At 44.4% G+C, this 17,445-nt stretch overlaps 1 protein-coding gene across 2 annotated transcripts in view; it reads left to right on the plus strand.

The window, feature by feature from the left end:
* The window catches only part of LOC129708599 (synaptotagmin-6-like), a 232,261-nt gene that overhangs the window by 199,653 nt on the left and 15,163 nt on the right, over positions 1-17,445 (plus strand). For both annotated transcript variants that reach the window (XM_055654433.1, XM_055654434.1), the window contains exon 4: positions 12,073-12,193. In XM_055654433.1, coding sequence (XP_055510408.1) covers positions 12,073-12,193 — 121 coding nt within the window. The remainder of the gene's footprint in view (positions 1-12,072; positions 12,194-17,445) is intronic.

Genomic DNA, 17,445 nt, shown 5'->3' on the forward strand with positions numbered 1-17,445 from the left:
CAATTCCAGGCTGTATTGGAAAAGGAAGGAGATTGCCAATCTCATTGAGAACAAAGAATGGAGTTTGACATTGGCACTTTCAGGTGCATGTGCCCTGCCTTTCAGGGGTCAGTGCCCTGCCTTTAAATAAGAAGCCATTTTATAGAGCAGTCAGTTTGAAACTCAGATGGCGACATCAACACAGGGAGATTTACTTTGGAATGATAGGTTTAGGGGAAACAAAGAGCCCGTGAGAAAACGAGGAAGCTAATTTCCCAACGTGGACAAAAAATCTGTGCAACTTCTTCTACTCTGGGTGACCCCAATTTTCGACAGCAAAGCACCGAGGTTCTATTGAAATTGTGTGAATAAATTTAGCCCCATTTTTCCGCAATTTTTGTAAAATGGATTTTCTCAATTTCTCTGGAGCATTGGGCGGCACAGTGGCGCAGTGGTAGAATTGCTGCCTTACAGCGCTTGCTGCACCAGGGACCCGGGTTCGATCCCGACTACATATGCTGTCTGCACAGAGTTTGTACGTTCTCCACGTGACCCGTGTGGGTTTTCTCGGAGAACTTCGGTTTTCTCCCACACTCCAAAGACGTACAAGTTTGTACATTACTTGGCTTGGTGTAAATGTTTAAAAAAATTGTCCCTCCTGTAGGTGTAGCATAGTGTTAATGTGCAGGGATTGCTGGTCTAGTCAATGCAGACTCGGTGGGCCGAAGGGCCTGTTTCTGCGCTGTATCTCTAAACTAAAATGAAACTAAACATTAAAGTTACAGGTTACAAAATGCAGAAAAGATTCAGCGTTGCAGGAAACCAGCTCCCAGAACAGAGTCCAGGACATCATTCCCAAGTTTCAATTCTTCCCAATAGTTCTGATTCCACAGGCCTCTCGCATATACTCACCGAGTGTTGAAGAGAAAGATTAGGAAAAATCCCATTTCTTTTTCCAACCCGCATCACTTTAGATGTAGAACATTTTCACACTGCCGACTTAACCAGGAGTCGGAGGTGTAGAGAATCATCTGCACCATTGATTCACCATTAAATTTGCGTTGGTACACAAAAGTGCTGGAGAAACTCAGCGGGTGCAGCATTAAATTTGCTGTGTGTGTGTGTGGGTGTGTGTGTGTGTGTGTGTGTGTGTGTGTGTGTGTGTGTGTGTGTGTGTGTGTGTGTGTGTGTGTGTGTGTGTGTGTGTGTGTGTGTGTGTGTGTGTGTGTGTGTGTGTGTGTGTGTGTGTGTGTGTGTGTGTGCTTGCAAATCTTTTTCAATCTTTGATGAGCTCTAAACAAAGGAAGTATGCAATTTGCTTCCATTCCTAAATTGTGTTAGATGGCTCCATCATGTGTCCATCTCCACTTTACTTCAACAATAGCTAGTGTTAGCGGATTGAATTTCCTGGATAGGTTGTTTCGTTTTTTTAAAAAGGTTCTGACTTCAGGCGATGGCACTTCAATCATACTATAACTCATTTAGTGAGTTAGGAAGGAATAAATCAGAGAGATACAGCAGGGAAACAGGTCCTTCATCCCACAAGACCACAATGACCATGAACCATCCACACACTGATGTATGCAAGTACATACACACACGCATGTTCACCACAATGACCACACCATCACACACAATGATGCATGCACAGCACGCAAGTACATACACACACTCACATGCACGCTCACATACACACACACATGCACAGCATGCAAGTAAACACACACACACACACACACACAAACACACACACACACACACACACTCAGACATACATACACACACACGCACGCTCACATGCACACACACAGACGCTCACATGCACGCAAGTACACACACACAGACGCTCACATGCACACAAGCACACACACACACGCTCACATGCACGCAAGTACACACACACACACGCTCACATGCACACTAGTACACACACACACATCACAGTGCAGAATCGCACCGTGCGGTTAAAATCCCAGGCTTTAAGTATTTTCCCAGAAGCTAATGTTCATCAACTGTGGGAGAGATTACAAAAAATAAAATGCTACTGTAATGTTCTGCTGCCTGTGGGAATAGGAACACAATTAGCTGCCAGGATTGTGAGGTTAAATCACCTGGCTTAGTCAGTAAATTACTGTTGGTTTTGTGATCTGTCAGCTTTTATTGAGCACATATCTACAGTATCACCTTATTATAAGCCAGTGATCCTTGCTCAGAATTTACTCACGAATGCACCATGTCTTCTGGCCTGTTGAATCTACCCGTTATTATATAAGTCATCTCTTTGTTTTGCTCAGTGCATTGGAGTGGTTAGCAGATTTGTGGGCATTTGGCTGCAGTTTTCCACACCTCACCCTGGGACACTGAGGATAAAATTGCATGAAACATTCTGGAAATAATTACCAAGCACTTTAGCAGCTTGTTGCCATGCAAGTCAAGTCAAATCAAATTTTATTCGTCACTTGCACATAAAGTGCAAGTGAAATGAATTTGCCAGCAGCGGTACAATGCAGTAATCATTCAACAGACCCTCTCTCCCCCACAGCAAAACAAGGCCGCACTCTTTGAAGCAACAGCTATATCGCTATCTTCTAATCATCAGCAGACTGGCTTTCTGTTTGGGCATACAATTGAAATGAGGAAAGCAGAATAGCAGACACATTGTGCAGGGATGAGAGTTGTGAGGAAATCTGAGGGCGAGAAGACTGAATGATGACAAAAATCATGGGCTGGCATGACATGTCTGACAATAGACAATAGACAATAGGTGCAGGAGTAGGCCATTCAGCCCTTCGAGCCAGCGCCGCCATTCACTATGATCATGGCTGATCATCCCTAATCAGTACTTCGTTCCTGCCATCTCCCCATATCCCCTGACTGCTATTTTTAAGAGCCCTATCTAGCTCTCTCTTGAAACCATACAGAGAACCTGCCTCCACCACCCTCTGAGGCAGAGAATCCCACACTCACCGCTCTCTGTGAGAAAAAGTGTTTCCTTGCCTCCGTTCTAAATGGCTTACTCCTTATTCTTAAATTGTGGCCCCTGGTTCTGGTCTCCCCCAACATCGGGAACATGTTGCCTGCCTCTAGCGTGTCCAAGCCCTTAACAATCTTACATGTTTCAATGAGATCCCCTCTCATCCTTCTAAACTCCAGAGTGTACAAGCCCAGCTGCTCCATTCTCTCAGCATATGACAGTCCCGCCATCCTGGGAATTAACCTTGTAAACCTATGCTGCACTCCCTCAATAGCAAGAATGTCCTTCCTCAAATTTGGAGACTAAAACTGCACACAATAATCCAGGTGTGGTCTCACTAGGGCTCTGTACAACTGCAGAAGGACCTCTTTGCTCCTATATTCGATTCCTCTTGTTATAAAGGCCAACATGCCATTCGCTTTCTTCACTGCCTGCTGTACCTGCATGCTTACTTTCATAGACTGATGTACAAGGACCCCCAGATCCCGTTGTACTTCCCCTTTTCCCAATTTGCCATTTAGATAGTAATCTGCCTTCCTGTTTTTGATACCAAAGTGGATAAACTCATATTTATATGCATTAAACTTTATCTGCCATGCATCTGCCCACTCCCCCAACCTGTCCAAGTCACCCTGCATTCTCATAGCATCCTCCTCACAGTTCACACTGCCACCCAGCTTTGTGTCATCTTCAAATTTGCTAATGTTACTTTGAATCCCTTCATCCAAATCATTGATGTATATTGTAAATAGCTGCAGTCCCAGCACCGAGCCTTGCGGTACCCCACTAGTCACTGCCTGCCATTCTGAAAGGGACTCGTTAATCGCTACTCTTTGTTTCCTGCCTGCCAACCACTTCTACCCCCAATACCATGTCAGCACTCTACCCCCAATACCATGTGCCCTAATTTTGCACACTAATCTCCTATGTGGGACCTTATCAAATGCTTTCTGAAAGTCCAGGTATGCTACATCCACTGGCTCTCCCTTGTCCATTTTCCTAGTTACATCTTCAAAAAATTCCAGAAGGTTAGTCAAGCATGATTTCCCCTTCGTAAATCCATGCTGACTCGGACCGATCCTGTTACTGCTATCTAAATGTTCGGCTATCTCATCTTTTATAATTGACTCCAGCATTTTCCCCACCACCGATGTCAGGCTAACTGGTCTATAATTCCCTGTTTTCGCTCTCCCGTATTTCTTAAAATGTGGGATAACATTAGCTTCCCTCCAATCCACAGGAACTGATCTAGAGTCTATAGAACATTGGAAAATTATCACCAATGCATCCACGATTTCTAGAGCCACTTCCTTAAGTACCCTGGGATGCAGACCATTAGGTCCTGGGGATTTATCAGCCTTCAGTCCCATCAGTCTATCCATTTCCTTCCTAATGTGGATTTCCTTCAGTTCCTCTGACACCCCAGATCCTCTGGCCACTACTATATCAGGAAGATTGTTTGTGTCCTCCTTAGTGAAGACAGATCCAAAGCACCTGTTCAACTCATCTGCCATTTCCTTGTTCCCCATAATAAATTCACCTATATTGGTCTTCAAGGGTCCAACTTTGGTCTTAAGTAATTTTATCCTCTTCACACACCTAAAGATGTTTTTACTATCCTGCTTTTATATTCTTGGCTAGATTACCTTTGTACCTCTTTTGTCTTTTTGGTAATCTTCTGTTGTCCCCCCCCCCTCCCCCCTCACTTATATCCAGCCATCACATGCAAGGCTTTCTCAAACTCCCACCTCTTTTCTCAACTTTCTCATCCCCCAACTACAATTAGTTTGAAGGAGGGTCCTGACCCGAAACGTCACCTACTCATGTTTTCCAGAGATGCTACCTGACCGCTGATTTCCTCCTGCATATTTTTTCTGAGGAATATTATATTCCTTATCTTGAAAAGCACAGTTTACAGAGAATGAAGTCAGACAAAATCTAACTGGGCAATATTAATGTCATTGTAATCCTTGTCTAGCCAACTTGGAAAAATAGTGGAACAAAACTGGGTAATAAGAATCGGCACATTGGCATGAAACAATTGTTCTATTCCAGTTTGTGAGTGAACATCAGGTTGAGCGGCCAGAATATTGATCAGATGTTTTGGCCCAAACTCTGTCAGGTCCCTAATGCTTTCAAACAAGCTCACTGCCAAAATAAGCACAGGATTCCTTCACTCACCCTCTAACGAGAGATAACATTGGTCAGAATGGAGTCTTAGGCAATTGCATTGAAATGGTTTATTTCTTTGTGAGTAGAATGCTAGTGAGATGTTTGTACAATGATCTAAGCTGCAGAGTCGCCCGAAAGGCAGACCTTGGCTTCCCTTCCAGTTGTACAGTGATGCTGCTAGCAGGGCTGCTGCCATAGCTCCCGTAGTCTGGATTTAACACTACAATACGATACGATAGAACTATATTTATCACAGGAAAAAAATTGGTCTGCCAACCATCTTAAAACATAAGAAGATCCATGAAACATGAAATTAAAGTGACGAGTGGGAAGCCCAGGATTGGGGATGTGCAAAGATGTGCAAAATACTAATACTAAGGGCAGACAGCGGCAGAGTTACTGCCTTACAGCAAATACAGCGCCGGAGACCCGGGTTCGATCCCGACTACGGGTGCTGTCTGTTTGGAGTTCGTACGTTCTCCCTGTGAACTGCGTGGGTTTTCTCCGAGATCTTCTGTTTCCTCCCACACTCCACAGACGTGCAGGTTTGTAGGTTAAATGGCCGGTAAATGTAAAAATTGTCCCTAGTGTTAGTGTGAGGATAGTGTTAATGTGTGGAGATCGCTGGTCGGCATGGACCCGCTGGGCCGAAGGGCCTGTTTCCGCACTGTATCTCTAAACTAAACTACACTAAATTAATCTCCGATATACGCTGTGGTGAGTTTGTATGTTCTCCCTGTGACTGTGCACGTTCTCCTCTGGGCACTCTCCCACATCCAGAGGGCATGCGGGATGCCAGAGTAAATGACCAGTGTAAATTCCCCCAGTGTGCAGGTGAGTGGTAGAATCTGAAGAGAGTTGAAGGAAATGTGGGAATGAGATGGGGTCAGTACAAGTGAGTGTGGACGAGCTGACAACTTTGTTTCCTTGCTGTGTGTCTATGACTGAATGACTCATTTCCATTCAGACGAGAAAATACGAAGCATGAGAGACACAAGGACTCGATGATCTGAAGGCGATCAAATAGAGAAAGACTGTCTTCATTTTCCAGCAGAATCGATAGGTTTTCGACAGAGGACCACTGCGCAGTTACACTGCAGGTGCCAGAACAGTGAAATAATTCACTCTCATTGTACAAGAGTAAATCCTCAAGAGCATACAATATTCTCAAAGAAAACATTACATTTGTACACTATACCAACAACAGAAGTGTATCCAAAACTAGACTATGGCTAATGAAGAATCCTTGAAGTACAGTCAATTTTTGTGGCATAAAATAATGCAACCGCCAAATTGTATATAGAAAAGTGTTGCAGTTCTCCCTTAAATCTATGCCCACTGGTAAAAGACACGTCTGCTAAGGAGTAATGTTTCTCACCATCTATGTCCTGCATAGTTTTGAATACATCATCCAGGATCCCATCAGTCCTTTTCTGTTGCAACAAATGATATTCATGTAACTGAGGTGTTTCATTCCACATGACATTGGCAGTGAAGCTGTTCTGCACATTCCCCAGTGTAATCACGTCCTTCCTATTGTGTGGCCATCCGAACTGTACCCAGTATCCCAGTTATGGCCAAACTAATATGGGCAGCACGGTGGTGCAGCGGTAAAGTTGAGGCCTTACAGCGCTCAGGTACGATCCGGGTACGATCCCGACTACGGGTGCTGTTCTCCCTGTGACCTGCGTGGGTTTTATCCAAGATCTTCGGTTTCTTCCCACACTCCAAAGACGTGCAGGTTTGTAGGTTAATTGGCTTGGTATGAATGTAAAATTGTGCCTAGTGTGTGTAGGATAGTGTTAATGTGCGGGGATCGCTAGTCGGTACGGACTCGGTGGGCCGAAGGGCCTGTATCCGCGCTGTATCTCTAAACTGAACTAAACTAAACTATACTAATACATTATATCATCATACCCATCTAATTTAATTTACCCTTGCATATTTGGCACCCTTTCCAAAATGTACCCTGCCCAATGTTTTATACACACTACTTTTATTTGTCTTTACTGATGTAATGGCTTTTAATCTTTTAATGTTTCATTTACATTTATAGATATGATTATTACTATATGTTTTCCTTTAATTTGTTTTGAGCTATTATTTGCAACCATTCCTTCCTCTATTTGCCATCTTTAAACCTTACAGCAGCAAACCCACCTCTTGACTGATTGATTGAAAGATACAACATGGAAACAATCACTTCTGCCAACCAGATCCACGTTGACCATTGATCACCCCTGCACACTATCGTTCTGTGCTCTCCCCACTTTCACACCCAGTCTACACACATTAGGGGCAATTTACAGAGGCCAATTAACCTACAAACCTGCACATCTTTGGGATGTGGGAAGAACCCGGGATGCGCAAAAGAACCACGTGGTCATACCGAGAATGTACAAACTCCACACGGACAGCACCCGAGGTCAGGATCGAACTGGGGTCACTGGCACCCTGAGGCAGCAGCTCTACCAGCTGCGCACAATATTCCACCCAAAATTGACCCAAAGCCCGAAGAATCTGTACAGCAGAGTGATAAATTTGCATATGTTATCACACAAATATTAACTAATCACATACAGATGGCTTAGAATAGTCTCCATTTTCACATGTGCAGGAAGGACTGCAGGTGCTGGTTTACACTGAAGATAGACACAAAATACTGGAGTAACTCAGCAGAACAGGCAGAATCTATGAACAGAAGGAATGGGTGACGTTTCGGATCGAGACCCTTCTTCAGTCTGACCCGAAACGTCACCCATTCCTTCTATCCAGAGATGCTGCCTGTCCTGCTGAGTTACTCCAGCATTTTGTGTCCCTTCTTTACGTGGTGAAGATCATTGTTTCCTTGCACTCCGTGCAATACTGCAGTCGCAGTGATAGTTACCTAGACAGGACGCACATCTTCAGCAGCTGACTGTGTGGGTATCAGCAGGTACTTGACTTTTGAGATCCAGTGTTTGCTGCTCCAGAGCTGGCTAGACCCAATGCTTCAACACGAGGTATTCCTGGTGGCAGTGTCACTCGATGAAGGTGGTAACTCTTGAGTAGATACTTTCCCTTTTTGTCTATTTCCAGTGCCAAACTACTTGTTGAGACATCGACAGCAGGGAGAGAAACTGTCTTAGTAGCTCAGTACCGCACTAAGTAGAGCAAATGTCTTTAACAGTCATGGACTGAGCCCTACATGGGACTGTTTAACTTGAGCTGAGAAATTGCTGAGGTGGCGTGTAGGTCAGTGGTGATGGTGATGATGGAAGCTGATGATGCGGGTAGGCGGGCTACACATTTGCCTGTGATGTCACAGTCCTCTGCTTTACCCCTTCACTACAGCCAGCTCACGTGCAGTTGAATCTATGTCCCCATCACCTCCCTTACCCTCTGTATTCAGATCTAGTAGAGAAGAACTCTAGTCTCTGGGTCAGAATGAAATGAGTGCAAGATTATAAAGCATGTACCTGAGCAAACAATCTTCGCTGATATTACACAACAGTACTGCAGCTACTCAAATTTGCAGATGACACTAGAGTGGGCGGGATTGTAGATAGTGAAGATGGTTGTCAACATTTGCAGCAATGCTTGCAAATTGGTTGGTTGGGCAGGTGGGCTGAGGAATGGTTGATGGAATTTAATATAGAGAAATGCGAGGTGTTGCAAATTGGGAAGGCTATCATGGGCAGGACCTACACGGTAAATGGTACGGCTCTGGGGACTGTTGCAGAGCTGAGGGATCCAGGAGTGCCGGTATATAGTTTGTTGACAGTGGCACCACAGGTAGATAGCGTGGTCATAGAGTCATAGAGTGATACAATGTAGAAACATGCCCCTCGGCCCAACCTCCACACACCGGTCAACGTGTCCCAGCTACACTAGTCCCACCTGCCGGTGTTTGGCCCATATCGCTCCAAAACCTGTCCTATCCATTTGCCTGTCTAACTGCTTCTTAAATGTTGGGATAGTCCCGGCCTCAACATCCTCCTCTGGCAGCTTTGTTCTACCCCTCAGATTCCTATTAAATCAGTTCCCCTTCACCTTAAACCTATGTCCTCTGGGATTTTGGAACTTAGCAGTCTTTATTTATTAGCTTTCATCAGTCAGAGTATTGAGTGTAGAATTCAGTCCGAAGAAGGGTCTCGACCCGAAATGTCACCCAATCCTTCTCTCCAGAGATGCTGCCTGTCCCGCTGAGTTACTCCAGCATTTTGTGTTTATTGAATATAAAACTTTGGAGATCATGTTGCAGTTACAGTACATAAGACATTGGCGAAGCTGCATTTAGAGTATTGTGTTCAGTTCTGGGCACCATCTTATAGGAAAGACGTTGTCAAACTGGAAAGGATGCAGTGAAGACTTACGAGGATGTTGTCAGGACTCGAGGGCCTGAGCTATTGGGAGAGCAGGCTAGGACTTTATTCCTTGGAGTGCAGGAGGATATGGAGTGATTTTATAAAGGTGTACAAAATCATGAGAGGAATAGATTTGGTAGACACACAGAGTCTCTTGCCCAGATGAGGGATACTGAGAACCAGAGGATTTAAAATGAGGGGGGAAAGATTCAATAGGAACCCAAAGGATAACGTTTTCACACAGAGGGTGGTGTGTGTATGGAATGAGCTACCGGAAGAGGTAGTTGAGGTAGGTAATATCACAAAGGATAAGAAACATTTGGACAGGTACATGGATAGGACAGTTTTAGTGGGAAACGCAGGCAGGTGGGACTGGTGTAGATGGGACACGGAAGGGCCTGGTTCCACTTTCTATGACCGTACTAATGACACAGAGGAGGCCACTTTGACCCTTCACATCCATGCTGACTTACAGAGCAATCCCATAACCCTAATAATTTTTCCCCAAAACTTATTCTCTCCCCATTCCCATCAACTCCCTTCTGATTCTGCCAGTCATCCACATAGTAAAGCCAATCCAATTAATCTACCAACCCACACGTCCTTGAGATGTGGGTGAAACTGGAACACTGGGAGGAGAGAGAACTCCACACAGACCATTGCTTATGAACCAAAATCATATTTCTCCTATTCCTACCATCAACCTGCCCCTGGCCATGAGTCTAGAAACTACTGCCAACATTTATAGCTGACCAAGTGTATTCGATTTGTGTCCTCGCCAATGTTTATCATTCTCTGCTCGGGTAGATTACAGCCCAATGGTATGAACACCGAATTCTCCAATTTTAAGTAACGCCGAACAACCCTCCCCCTCCGCTTTCTCCCCCACAACCCTTTACACTCCCCCCACCCTCCCCCACCCGTGCCCTAATTGGACGTGCATCTAGTTCTCTCCCCTCCCCCAACCCCGCACCTGCATTCCTTACCCTGGCTTCACAGATCGCAACACTTCAGACTTCTTGTCTCACACACCTTCTGTTTATCATCTCTGGCCTTTGTCTATATCCTTCTGCCTATCAACCCCCCCCCCCCCCCCCCCCCCCCCCCCCTTCCACCCTCTCACCTGTGTTCGTTGATTACCGACCATGTTTTGTCCTGCCCCACCTTTCTATCCCCATATTCCCCCCCCCCCACAATCAGCCAAATACCCCCTACCCACATTCTCCAGCAATGCTGACTGAGCAGCTAAAGTACTCCAGCACTTTGTTTTTTGTTTTTTTTTATCATTCCAGCTCTGGAGCAGAAGAAGTTGTCATTGATCACAGTGGTCGAAGTGTGATCTTGCTGTGCACACATTTAAGTACCATTTTGCCAACATACAGAAATATAATTCAAAAGTGCACCATTAGCTGTCAAATAATTTGAGATGTTTTGAGCTAATGAGCCGAGTTATATTTACCCTTTAATAATAATTCAATTAAACCTGTAAATGCTACAGATTTACTTATCACCTATTAGTGTGAACTCTTGTGTGATATTTATCTCCATAATATTTTTGCTTTTCAGTAATGTTAAGATGGGTGACCACCTCATTCACCGCTGGACAATTCCGTTTAGTTACATCGGTTTAGTTTATTGTCACGTGTACCGAGGTACAGTGAAAAGTTTGTGTTGCGTGCTATCCAGTCAGTAGAAAGACAATACATGATTACAATCGAGCCATTTACAGTGTATAGATACATGATAAGGGGATGACGTTTAGTGCAAGGTAAAGATATCAAAGTCCGATCATGGATAATCTGAGGGTCACCAAGGAGGTAGATAGTTGTGGGGAAGGTGGAGAAGGAAAATAATATTGGGGCATTAAGGAAAAATAGCGGAGAATGCTAAAGGAAAGATAGCTTTTCATTCAACTTGATTGGCTTGAACCATCTTGCCCTTGGTTCAGCTTCATGTTCCCATGACTGACTCACAACTTAAGCTCTTCCCCGGGACTTACCCAGAGCAGACATTATGGTAGACGTTAGACTTTACTTTAAACTTTGGAGATAGAACGCGGAATGAGGCCCTTTGCCTACCAACTCAGCCCTGACCAGCGATCACGCCAAACACTAGCACTATCCTCCACACTAGAGACAATTTACAATTTTACTGACTAATTAGCTTACAAACCTGAACGTCCATGGAATGTGGGAGGAAACCGGAGCACCCAGAGAAAACCCGCGCAATAACATGGGGAGAACTTACAAACTCCGTAAAGACAGCAACCATAGTCAGGATCGAACCCGGGTCTCTGGCACAGTAAGGCAGCAACTCTACCGCTAGGCCTCTGTGCAAACCCCCACACACGGTGGCATGTGAACATGTTGCATTGAATGTGTTTAGTTGCAGTTAATCAACAGGTCATTACCTAAAAGTACAAAAGTTAAAACGTCCATTGAGCCTGGACAGACCATTAATTCGAGGAGACATACGTTGTGACACTCAATCGGTCAGTCTCATGCTTTGTTTGTGTGACTTGGCTTGTTTTCTCCGTATGGGCTCTCTGGTCGAGGTTTTGTAAATGCTTGACATGATGTGATTTTCATTTGTTATTTAAAGGAAAGTGTGGACCTGGGCGAAATCATGTTCTCTCTCTGCTACTTGCCCACTGCTGGCCGTCTGACACTGACCGTCATCAAATGCAGGAATCTCAAAGCTATGGACATTACTGGATACTCTGGTGAGTTGCTTCCTACTAATTCTGTATCTATCAGCACACAGCCTGAAAGAAAAAGTTATAACCCAACTCGAATAAAAACAGAAAATAGTAAAAACATCAAACAGCTCCAATAACATCATCTGAAAAGAGGAAGAAAAAAGTTGGTGATGCTTCAGGTGAGAAAATGGAAAGAAAAGATAGACAAAATGCTGGAGTAACTCAGCGGGACAGGCGGCATCTCTGGAGAGAAGGGATGGGTGACGTTTCGGGTCGAGACCCTTCTTTTGTCTCCTTGAATTAATTGTCACTTCAGACTGAAGAAGGGTCTCGACCTGAAACGTCACCCATTCCTTCTCTCCAGAGATGCTGCCTGTCCCGTTGAGTTACTCCAGAATTTTGTGTCTAACTTCGATTTAAACCAGCATCTATACTTCTTCCTACACATGAAAATGGAAAGATCACGTGGTATTCTAAGATCTCTCCCCCCTTTTGAGGACTAGTTATAAATCTAAAAATGACAGGACCTTTCCTTTCCCTTTACACATATTGAGCGATTCAGTGATTATGTCTGCCATTCCCCTTCGATTATTCCAAACATTCACCACGTACTTTCAGTATTTCTCCAATTAATCGATCATGAACTGACTGACTCTTAAGATATTAATTTTACTTGCTAAATATTATCTTTATTATTACAAAACCATCCTTTGATCGGCGAACATATTAGAATATTATAACGGTACATGTATAATGGATTCTAATGCCGATGACTGACTACCCAAGTGATTGCTGGCCTTATTTTTCTAGGTGTTAGAGGTTGAGGCTTTTCCTTATTCTTTATTCCCTTATCATGTATCTACACATTATAAATGGCTCGATTGTGATCATGTATTGTCTTTCCACTGACTGAATAGCACGTGACAAAAGCTTTTCACTGTACCTCAGTACACGTGACAATAAACTAAACTAAACTAATCTACTTCTCGAGAAGCCTTGATGAATTGCTCTCCAAATGCTAGAAATTGTTGGGATGGCAATTAGCATTTGTAACTCTTCTGGAATGGAGGTCTACAACATGGGGAACAAAAGCCAAGTGGTCCAGTGTCAAGGCCATTCCTGCAACATCCTCTCAATAATTGGTTGCTATTGAGCTTTTTCCGCAGCTTAGTGGTGTCCCTTTGTCTTGCCTGCTGCTTTATTTATATACACAAGCCTTGAGGCTTTAATTTCACAAAGGATACGGGTTGGAACAAATCAAGCTCAAGTCCTCTCACCAGGGGGAGGAAAGCCATGCATTTCCTCTGGGTAGATGCGTCACATGCATCAAGCACATATTCAACACCTCCGCTATACGTACTTACAGTGTGTCATTGGTTGAATCCTGTCTCATGCGTTGGGGATGAAAGCTGACAATTTAGTTGGTGTGGGACATGTTGGAAAGCATCTGTGCAGGCATTTGTCAGTTGTGGAAACCTGCCCTGCTGTAAATTCAGTCATTCAGAGTGAATCACTAATTGACATCAGTCCCAGAACAACTTTCCTGCTGCTCTCTGTTCCTCTTCTCTATACCACGGTGTGGCATGATGTCGCAGCGGTAGAGTTGCTGCCTTACAGCACTTGCAGTGCCGGAGATCCGGGTTCATTCCCGACTACGGGTGCTGTCTATATGGAGTTTGTATGTTCTGCCTATGATCTTTGGTTTCACCCACACTCCAAAGGCACACAGGTGTGTAGGTTAATTGGCTGAGTATACATGTAAATTGTCCCTAGAGTATGTAGGATAGTGTTAGTGTGCAGGGATCGCTGGCCGGCGTGGACTCGGTGGGCCGAAGGGCCCCGTTTCTGCGCTGTATCTACAAACCAAACTAAACCAAACCACATTTCAATCAGAATCTTTTGGACATTCCTCTCCCCAAATAAATTGTTCCACATTGGCCCAGCTACATACAATACCCTTAAAGGGAATACAGGATGTACGGAGATGACGGTTTAAATATCTCATTATACAGCTTTGAATAGAGTAAGAAAGTTGAACCAATAGACAGTTCAAGTAAAAAAATGCACAAAGTACTGGAGTAATTCAGCAGGTCAGGCAGCAGAAGAGAACATGGCAGGGTGATGTTTGTAGGGAAGGGAAAAGGGGGATGCGATTGTTGGAGAAATGGGTCCACATCCAGAAACGAAAGTGGTGGGGGAGAGCAGGCCGGGATGGGGGAGGAGGGGGATGGGGTGTTGGCTTAAAATTGGAAAAACTAATGTTCATCGCTACCCAGGCTGTATATAAGGCGCTGTTCCTCCAGGTTGTGTCCTCACTCTGGCAATGGAGCGGGCCCAGGGCAGAAAGGACAGTATTGGAATGGGAAGTGGTGTCAAAATAGTTAGCAACTGGGACAAATTATCCTGGTTGACCGGGTCTGCCACCTTCAGATCTCACTAACCAAGTGTCAAGAACGTTTTATTGTCATATGTCCCAAAACGGAACAGTGAAATTCTTACATGCAGAATCTAACCACCTCCCTGTCCTGCTGTTAGACCTTCACCACCAACATTAGACCTTTTTAAAGAACATTGTGGTGATTTCTACTGCTTTTCATTCAAAATGCATTTCTTTAGAATTATTTTTTTCCCTGATGTGGGTATGAACTATACCTATATTCTTTTACGTATTTGAACCAAAGGGCTTTTAACCCCCTTCCCCCCCCCCCCCCCCCCCACCCCATCCCCATCCCATTCCTTCTACATCCCTTCCTCAGGCTTGACATTTCACAATTCTCTCCTTAATTCCTTGGAGGGGAATCAGTCTACCCCATGACAGAAGGGGGAGAATAGTACAGTTTGATAGCCGCAGGGAAAAATGATCTCCTGTGACGTTCTGTGCTGCATCTTGGTGGAACCAGTCTGTTGCTGGAGGTACTCCTCAGGTTGACCAGTGTGGCATGGAGGGGGTGAGTTGTATTGTGAAATATGCTCCGCAGTTTGAGGAGCATCCTCCCCTCCAAGACCACCTCCCGTGAACACACCTCCGCCCCCAACACGGAGCCAGCCTTCCCGATGAGATCAAATTTGGTTAAAATAACAAATGACAGTGAAGTAATATCAAAAATTCCCCACAATCACTATGCTTTGACAGCTTTGTCTGGTGTCATTTCTATTGTTGTTATAAAACATTAAATTAACTTGCAGTTTTGTCTGGGGAAATTAACTTGACAGAATGGAGAGGGCACACATGAGTAATGACGACTCGGTCGGTGGGTTAGAGATAATGAACCGAGAATTGTTTATACTGTCATTAACAGTGTTTGTTAAAGAGCTATTAGCCCCAAAATATGTAGCTGCGTGAAGAGAATTAGAATTACTTTTTGGTCTCATCAGACAAATAATAAAAATAGCCTACTTTCCCTTTTGTGCCGCAGAAATTAAGGTTGTGAAAATTGATCTTGGAGAGAAGCTTGGCTTCTATTCATGAAAGGAAGCAGTGAGTTAGGGTGGAAAGTTTAACTGTTTTGCAGACTGGAGATGTACTTTTTTTTAGTTTAGAAATACAATGTGGAAACAGTCCCTTCGGCCCACCGAGTCCGCACCGACCAGCGATCCCAGCACACTATCACTATCCCACACACACACTAGGGACAATTGACATTTATACCAAGCTAATTAACCTACAAACCTATACATCTTTGGAGTGTGGGAGGAAACCGAAGATCTTGGAGAAAACCCACGCAGTTCACAGGGAGAACGTACAAACTCCGTACAGATAACCACCTGTAGACAGGATTGAACCCGGGTCTCTGGCGCTGTAAGGCAGTAGCTCTACTGCTACGCCACTGTGCCACCCAAGGGACCTCAGGGATCAGTGCTGGGCCCATTGCTGTATGCGATTTATATGAATGATTTGGATGTCAACATAGAAGGTGTGAATAGCAAGTTTACAGACAACACTAAAGGAGGTGGTATCGTAGGCAGTGAAGATGGTTATCGAAAATTACAGCATGATCTTGATCAGCTGGACAAGAGGGCTGAGGAATGGCTAATGGAGTTTAGTACAAATGAGGAGTTGTATTTTGGGAAGTCAAACCAGGGCAAGACCATCACAGTATACGTGAGGGTCCTGGGATATGTTGCAGAGCAGAGGGATCTAGGATTGAGGAGCAGAGATACATAGAGTTCTGAAAGTGGTGTCAAAGGTAGATAGGGTGGTAAAGAAGGCTGTTGGCACATTGACCTTCATCAGTCAGGATATTGAGTTTAGAATTTGGGACATTATGTTACAGTTAGGAAGGATGCCATTACGCTAGAAAGGGTGCCGAATATAGTTACCAGGATTTCTCCAGGACTCGAGGACCTGACCGAGAGGGAAACATTGGGCAGGCCAGGAGTTTATTCTTTTGGAGACCGGGGGGCTGAGAGGTGATCTTATAGAAGAGCATATATTCATGAGGGGAATATATAGAGTAAATGCACAAAGTATTTTACCAAGGGAGGGGGAATCAAGAGTTAAAGGGCATGGGTTCAAAATGAGAGGAGAAAGATTTAGTAGAAATCTGAGGAGTAACATTGAAGTGGAGGGTACATGGAATGAGCAGCCAGAGGCTGTAGTTGAGGCAGGTACTATGACAGTATTTAAAATACATTGGGGCACATAGGAATGGTTTAAAGGCATACTAGGCTAAGTTCCAGGTGGCCCACCCGCTGAAAGGACTCTCCCGACGCCGGGGCAACAGCACCCGGCCAGAACGGCCAGGAACATCGGGCCTCCGTAGAGGCAATAGCGGAGGCCTCAATAGGCCTGACTTTGGGAGAACTGGGAATGGGGACTGGACATTGTGCCTTCCACCACAGTGGTATCCATTGTGGGGGGATGATTTTTTTGTGTGTAATGTGAATATGTTAGTTTGTGTCCAAGATGGCTGTCGGAAGGGAGAGTGGACGCTGGCGCACTTTAGCTGCCGCTGCTCTCTCTTCACATTGTGTTTTTGATTTTTTGTCTTTGGAGCGAATTCTGTCTTTAATTTGTTTATTGATGATGTCCTTATTATTTATTTTACTCCGACTATATGTTTTTTCTCTCTTGTTAATTTTCTGTAAGGTGTCCTTGAGATTTTGAAAGGCGCCCGCAAATAAAATGTATTATTATTATTATTATTATTAAGTGGGACCCATTTGGTCCCGTGTTCACATGAGAGGGCTGGTCCCCCAATGCAATATTCCACCTCTCCACCAATTCCAATATTGGGGTCTTTCTGGAGCCGTAGTATGGGTGTTGTGGGCCGAAT

Source organism: Leucoraja erinacea, chromosome 24 (genome assembly GCF_028641065.1).
Source record: "Leucoraja erinacea ecotype New England chromosome 24, Leri_hhj_1, whole genome shotgun sequence".
Taxonomy (NCBI): domain Eukaryota; kingdom Metazoa; phylum Chordata; class Chondrichthyes; order Rajiformes; family Rajidae; genus Leucoraja; species Leucoraja erinaceus.